Raw genomic sequence first — 7,995 nt, 5'->3', positions numbered from 1 at the left:
CATTTTCAGCCCAAATTTTGTAAAGAGCGTCTTTATTTGCTATAATATCAGCAATTTGTGTTTTACTAACACTAAATTTGTCTGCTAATGCACGAACGCCCATTGTATTTGATGTTCGAAATTCCAGAATGTCTATTTTTTCTTTTAAAGTTAATCGTTTTCTTTTGCTAGCCATAGCGCAATAAAGTTCGTATAAACAATACGTATAATAAATTCGCACTACAATAAACGTTGGCATCACAAACACAACTAAACGCACATAGGACAATGCATTAGTTATAATACTTCGTTGACGCGATAATATTTCAATGACTGAACGGATAAGATAAGATTTTCATATACAGTATAATAATGTACACATAAGATAACTTAACAATTCAGGTTTTTATTCAAGTATTCCAAAATAATTCTTAATTTAAGATAAAAATAACTAATATTAACGTCATAAAAGTGTCCGTTATTTAGAGTGTCCTGTATTTAGAGGTTTTCCTATACATAAATAGTGAAAATGTTCCCGTCCTCGAAAAAACGTCCGCTATTTAGAGGTGTCCGCTATTTAGAGGTGTCCGTTAAGGGAGGTTTCACTGTATTTCAAACGTATATTTGACATTCAATAGTGCTAATAGATCCTAAGGACAACAATTGATATTTTAATGTGTTGTCTCCGTGTTATAAACATATCAATTTTAAGTTCAGCAGAACCAATTTTCTGTTGTTGGATTAAATATTTAAGTGAATATCAAATTTAAAGGTAAGAACAATACCTTTGCTTAAGACTTTTTTGTATGTAAAGGAGCATTTTGAATTTGCAATATTTCACACTCATATTTTGCTTGAAAACTAAAATATTCATTCTTATATTTAAGCTAACATAAAATTGTTACTGTTGAACTCAAATTTGTATTACACTTTTGTAAGATGGAGACTATGCGTACAAAGGATAGCTTCCTTTTAAGCTAGTTCGTATATTTTAATACATAATGAATGAGCTACGAGATGTGGGTTGGATATGTTCATTTAAATGCCTCGAGTATCAAACATTAAAATACTAGCATTATTTATTTGAAAATCAAATTTTAACAAATTGAATAGCATATAAACAAGGGAATAAATATTTCATGAGTATCTTAATTCTTAATAGCTATTTTAATTACCTTAAAAATAGTTTTTCAAAATATATCAGAGATTAAACATTTATTGTGACTAACTTGTACATCAATCAAATTAATATAATGAGGCATATTAAATTATAAGATCTAAGGGCATTAAATGATTAACAATACATTATTTAGTATTTACACAAAAAGTGATTATAAAATCATAAGTTTTATAAACATAAAAGTTAAAAACCATAGTGATAATTATGCGTTCAGTATCAAAAGTTAAATTAAAGTAAATACAACATGTAATTATAACTATTATAAAAAATTAATTTTCATATTTTAAATAACAATTTTTCAATTTTTTACGTTATGTTAATTATCTGAGTTTAAAAACATAGTTATTTTAGTAAAATACATTAAGTGTACACTTTTAAACTTTGAATACTGATCGCGTGTATAAGATAATATAAATATAGCAAAACAGTTATATTCTAACAAATAAAACTTTTAGAAATAAATAAATTAAGTTCCTAAGCTAAGGGTAAACGTAAAATTAAATAAGATAATATAGAACTATAGAAGTAAAGTGTATAAGAATATTTTTTTTAATTATTTATGGGTTATACGTTTATGACTTAAAATATTTTTACAACCAAACCATCATCATATATAAGTACCAATAAGTAATTTAATTATATAAATAGATATATTCGCAACACTAATTTCAATGGTATAGAGCTTGGTCTATTAATAAATATTGAATACAATTCACTCAAAAAAAAAGAAGTATAACCCACGTGGAAAGCAATAATATCAAAATTGCAAATTTAATATTATTTAGTTGACCTTCAAAACTAGTTAACAACAACCATTGCCATTGGATCGATTGTTTCCGCCAGGTATACTGTTGTTACCAGTTGAATGTTGTGGTCCAATTTTAATACCATTTGCCTAAAAGTAAATAGAATGTGACAGTATAATATTTTTCAATTAATAGATAATTCTCAAATAACTCAATTAAAATAAAACTGACCTCGTTATTGATATCGAATACTCCCTCTTGAATTTTTTCATATATTTCTTTAGCAGTGTTTATAAAGGCTTCTTCTACATTATCAGAAGTTTTAGCAGATGTTTCCATAAATACCAATCCATGCTCTCGAGCAAATGCTTCACCTTCTTCTTTCTTGACTTCCCGTTTCGCTTCCAAATCACTAAGCACATTGGTCAATTAATCCAAATTGACTAAAATGTTGCCGTTTAAAATATTACCTTTTGTTGCCAATTAGCATAATGACCATGTTGGAATTGGAATGTTGTCTAGCGTCTTCTAACCACGTTGTCAAATGATTGAAAGTGTCTCGACGAGTGATGTCATACACTAATAATGCACCAGCTGCACCACGATAATAAGACCGTGTGATAGATCGGAAAGCTTCTTGGCCAGCGGTGTCCCATATTTGCAACTTTATGGGTTTTGTCTCGATGGTCACCAAACGTGCACCAAATTCGACGCCTGGAATTAATTTGCGTTAAAAATCTATGATTATGATTATTGTTATTGATAAAAATGTATGTAACCGATGGTCAGATCGTGGACGGGCTGAAATCTCTTGTCAGTGAACTGCAACAGGAGACACGATTTGCCCACTCCTGTAACATATGCCAGTTTACGATTATACGTGGCTGAAGGGTTAGCCATACCAGTCAACAAATATCCACTAACCTGTGTCTCCGATTATGATGTATTTAAACAGGTACGCGTAAGACATGGTGATGCTTAGTGGCAATGGACTATCAAGAAACCGCGAACTGGAAACACTGAATGACCTGGACACACTTGTGATCGAATTAAAAATTAAGACGACGACTACCTATGTTATAGACAATAAGACAACAAAGCTATTAGGAATCGCGTAAGACTGTTGCACGCGCAAGTGTGTGTTTGTGTAAGATAAAATTCGTAAAACGTAATTGATGTTGATCACAAAGCCATACGATTCATTTTATACTGTAGTTGTATTGTTATTGTAAGTAAACGTAACGAATACGCATAATAATAATAATAATAATGATAATGATAATAATATTCACTGTAGGTAAAGTACCTTGTACTTCTCTCACTAATCTCTACACAGTCGGTAGTCGCCTGTCCCCACACTGACCGTAACTTTTCTGTTTTCGTAATAACTATAAATACTAATAAATTGCGTCTTTAATCTTTATCACGACATATGATTCAGAGAATGAGTGAGCGAACAAGAAAACGAATATTATTGAATAATGAAATATACATATATATAATTTAATATATCAAATAATATGTTTTGTCTTCGGCGATAATATGATAAAGGTATTGAATAAAATGGTCCGCGTCGGTTGGTCGGCACACTCGGCAGGGGAAGGATTCGTTCGTCGTACAAATACCATTCGGACGTCGTAATAACCCCTCCCCGTCTACCATTACCCACGTGATATTACCGTGGTAGTAATTGTACTTCTGACCTAAGTGCCAGTCACCAGTCGGCAGTCCGTAGTCACGTCGTCATTTCGCTTGTCCGACCGCGTTTGCATACGTCAGTAGTCACTAGTCAGTACGTGACATTCGTAGATAAGTAAAGTAGTAAAATAGTGTGAATAGCGCATACGCAGACCACCGCCAGAGTCGACTAAAATCTACCGCTCAACGATAATAATATTATAAACGTCGGCCGCCGGGTACATGAATTGTATGCAGCCGCGCTACTTGCTAGGTGTGGGGGCTGCACGCTGTTGTCACTGACACACATCGCAGTGTCGCACGTCTGTTATCATTTGGTCATGAAATATTATCTAAATGTGAATATTTATGATGTTACGCGTGTCCTAACTGCTAGTAGTACGGCGTGCAAATGAAATGAACATGTATATTGTATGTACGTCCATGGCCAATGACCATATTTAAACCATAGAATATTACTCATAGGCGCAAATAGGGGGGGCTTTAGGGGCTAAGCCCCCCCAAAAATGTCCTTCCTCATAGCCTTCCCAAACATTTCCTACATTTTGTTTTAAACTTATTCAATATTATCAAAGTAAGGCCCTATTAGCCCCACAAATCTCAAACGCTATTAGCGCCTATAATATTAGTTATTACCATAGATTATACTACATTATACTAGATAATATATTAACGATAGAATATTCTATGTTTAAACCATGTCCATGTGTACGTCCATCGTCTGTGCATACGAGGTGCGTTTACGCCATAAAGTAATGGTCTACGTACCACGAATTAAGATATATATATATATTAAGGTATATCTTAATTCGTGCTACGTAGTACGTACACACATGTAGCCATGTAGGCTCGTAACCTACGAGTCGTAAACTCGTAAACATAGACACGTTATGGAGACTCATCGACGAACGCTGAAGCAGCTGGTCTATGCCGCCCAGCAACGACCACATGCAGCGCTAACAGCGGTTGTACAATAGAACTACATGGTACAAAACGCTCCTATAAGTTGCACCACCCTGGTGACATTCGTCGCACCAGTTGCATACTTGCGTAATGCGTATGCGTTAGCACTGGACACTAAAATATGTTGACATGATGACGATGATAATATATTTTAAAGGCCCGTTTACACGGCGACAGTATTGTTCTATGGTAATATTCGAGTATTCGACAGTCAGTAGTCACAGTCACGACAGTAATTGTCAAGGAACTGCCACCGTGTAAACGAGCCTTTAACTATTAATTATAAATACTAGTATAGATATTATCTACGGTGCCGTCCTACCGATAATAATAATATTATTTAAATTTACACACGATAACAATAAAAGACGAATTATTCTGGACCTATTGCGTGACAGCAGAGTAAGGCGTATTTCGAATGAATTTGTACTTAGGTGATTATTTAGATAACAATTTATTCGAATAAAAAATAATTTGCCTAAATTTCAAACATAAGTAGGTATTCGAATAATTTTCGTTTATTTTATTATGGTTGGTAATTATTAAAATATTATAAACAATAGATGATTTTGTACTATTGTATTTGTATTATTTAAGTTACACGATTCACACGATTGTAAATCTTATTTTATTCGGAAAAATGCAAAAATATTATGTATAAAACAAGTATATATCTACAGTATAAAGTAAAGAATTATATATTTTTTTTTTAATCATATTTTAATAATTATTTAATAATATTAATATGTGAATAATATTTAATGATCATATTTCGTGGCAATTACAACAATCATAAATATTAGTAAATAAAACTGAAACTCGACTATTTACTTAATACTATATACTAGGTATATAGGTACAATAATAACGTCTTCATTATTGATAAATAGTTACTACTGAGGGTACATATTAAACAAAATACACGTAGACATAATAGTATATGTAATCATTCTATAATAGTATACATATTTAAATATTTTGGACTGGTATAATTGTGTATGCAAATTATTCGAATAATTATGATCCCAAATTATTTGAATGATATTATTTTGAAATTATTCGAATACATTTTTATTCAAATGATTATCAAAAAGTGATTCGAATACATTTTTATTCAAATAATAATATTTTCGAATATTTCAAATAATTTTTTAATTGAATAACGAAATTTTCAAATTATTTGAATAATAATGTTTTTAATAAAGCTAGTTAATCGAGAAAAAATTCAGACTCAATAAATGAATAGCACCTGTGGATCCAATTTTCAGACTAAACGATAAGATACTTAGATACCTATAACCAAGCCCTGATTAAGATAATTTTGGGGCCCATAAGGCATAAACATAATCAAAATATTGGGACCCACAAATAAATATATTTCAGGTATACAATTCTTTTTACTCTACAGGTATATTATATTTCACTATTTTCATTATTTAAATACTTTTTTTATAAAATGTAATTGTTTGAACAATGAACATAATATATATACAGAATAAATAATAAATATTATGTATGAATCCGTTCATTATTCTAGGTAATATTCAAAAGTTAACATCAAAAATTATATTATTTTGTTTTCATTTTTATCAATATTATGTAGGTACTGTAAAATTGTGTATAATAAATTAATTAATATTGTAACAGACTCCCTACTCTTATTCTTACAAGCGATTGAATATAGAGAGTAGGCATCAACTTTAAATGTTTATTTAAATGTAAATATTATTATGAAGAAGTTAAAATAAATTATTATGATGAAAAACGGTTTTATAGCCAAATCTATATACCAGCTACCTAGTAATAATGATTCAATCATAATTCGCCGTAATTTCGTAATCGACGGTATTCACCATACTCCTTACTCAGGTATTCATATAAATCCCATTTCCTTGCCAATTATTTTCCTGCTTAAAATAGACGACATTTTCGATATTACGATAGCATAATAATAACATAATTATCCATTATCGTTATATTATGGTAAAATTTATTATAGCAATATTAGCCTATAGGAAACTTTAATATATTTCATTCAAATATTTCTAATTTAATAAAAAAAAGTACTATCCCCTAGGGGCCCACTATTGTTGGATATCCGTTGTGGCCTGTGGGCCCGGGGCCATACCACCCCTTAATCCGGCTTGCCTATGATCTTTACACAGTTTAAGTACATTTTAAAAAACTCCTCCAACAAACGTGTTAACACAAATGTGTTAACATCTAAGGTTTCTGTAAAGTGTGCAGCACTACAAAAGAAACTATTTCAAACAATAATTAATTAAGACCTGCACTCGTTGACAGAAAAATCAAGACCAAGATTAACTTGCTAACATCCTTTTCATCAAAATCATCTTTCCGACGAAAATCAGACATATCCATCCCCCTCCCAATCGCTCTAGCCTCCTCCACTCATATACGACCATACGTCTACAGATCCAAGCCCGGATTAAGACATTTTGAGGCCCAAGGGCCAAAGTTTTAAATGAGGCCCTTGTACGAAAAAAAAAATATTAATGTATATAATGTGACCAGCCGACGTCATATGAAGTATACCAAAAATGATGAAGAAATACCCTTTAAAGATTGGGTCTAACTTTTTTATTTTTTAAGTTATGGGAAATTAACTTATTTTTATCAAAATCATACATATCAAGCATTTGTTTATGTATCTTAAAAAGTTTTCAACATTTTGATGTAATATTATTTTTATTTTAAAGCTATTTAATTGTCCTATCAAGTATCAACACTCCGACATAAACAGTTGAACTAGAAATGCGCTAATTATTTTTATTAAATTGAAAAAGTAGAAAAAAGTTGGCAAAAATTACCATTTTTAGATTCTGAGTGGAACGATGAACGTATTGATTTTACAATGATGTGTGTTTTTTTTTTTTTTTATTTTTTTTTTTTGTGTCTGTCATCACTTTTAGGACAGTACAAGTGCTTGGATTTTCTTCAACAGTACCTTTTCTGATAGGAAAGTGAATCTAGTTGGTACTTTGGGGGGTCAAAAGTAAAATTATTCCAATAGTTTTCAAAAGCGCCGTGAAAAACATAAGAAAAATTAAGGAAAAACGGGAATTTTTACGCAAAATCTGATTTCGAGAAAATTGATTTTGGTTTTTGGTGTAACTTTAAAACGAATGACTGTAGATACATGAAATTTTCACTGGTTGTTTATATTTCCATTTTCTATACATGATAAAATTTTAGAAATATTTTGATTTGTTTTGAGCTGTTTACGGACAATTTCAGTTTCCAATTTAATTAGTTTTTTTTTCTATGAATGTCAATAAAACTTTATTTGCTGAGTAAAAATACTTGAAAATTTAATACAAGGCTCCTACTATATTGTTACAATGACATTTGAAAAATACTAAAAATCTTTATGTCACAGTTTTTTTGTATTAGCATTTAAAGTCAAAA

General features: G+C 30.7%; 1 protein-coding gene across 1 annotated transcript; it reads right to left on the bottom strand.

Moving 5' to 3' along the window:
• Positions 1-365: 365 nt before the first annotated feature.
• On the bottom strand, positions 366-3,376 carry LOC100164415 (ras-related protein Rab-2A). The gene is made up of 6 exons (XM_008185713.3): positions 3,212-3,376; positions 2,830-2,977; positions 2,685-2,756; positions 2,376-2,619; positions 2,137-2,317; positions 366-2,054 (listed from the first exon to the last, which is right to left on the bottom strand). Exons 2-6 carry the CDS (start codon positions 2,873-2,875, stop codon positions 1,962-1,964), a joined length of 636 nt encoding a protein of 211 aa, XP_008183935.1. The 5' UTR covers positions 2,876-2,977; positions 3,212-3,376; the 3' UTR covers positions 366-1,961.
• Positions 3,377-7,995: the final 4,619 nt, after the last annotated feature.

Source organism: Acyrthosiphon pisum, chromosome A2 (genome assembly GCF_005508785.2).
Source record: "Acyrthosiphon pisum isolate AL4f chromosome A2, pea_aphid_22Mar2018_4r6ur, whole genome shotgun sequence".
NCBI classification, from domain to species: domain Eukaryota; kingdom Metazoa; phylum Arthropoda; class Insecta; order Hemiptera; family Aphididae; genus Acyrthosiphon; species Acyrthosiphon pisum.
Note: the sequence above shows the minus strand (reverse complement) of the source record. Positions and strands in the feature narration are given on the sequence as shown.

Coding starts and splice junctions, on each gene's coding strand:
- LOC100164415 (XM_008185713.3), bottom strand. CDS start 2,875: ATGTCTTACGCGTACCTGTTTAAATACATCATAATCGGAGACACAG. Junction 2,757..2,829: donor CATCATAATCGGAGACACAG/GTTAGTGGATAT, acceptor CATATGTTACAG/GAGTGGGCAAATCGTGTCTC. Junction 2,055..2,136: donor TATTCGATATCAATAACGAG/GTCAGTTTTATT, acceptor ATTTACTTTTAG/GCAAATGGTATTAAAATTGG.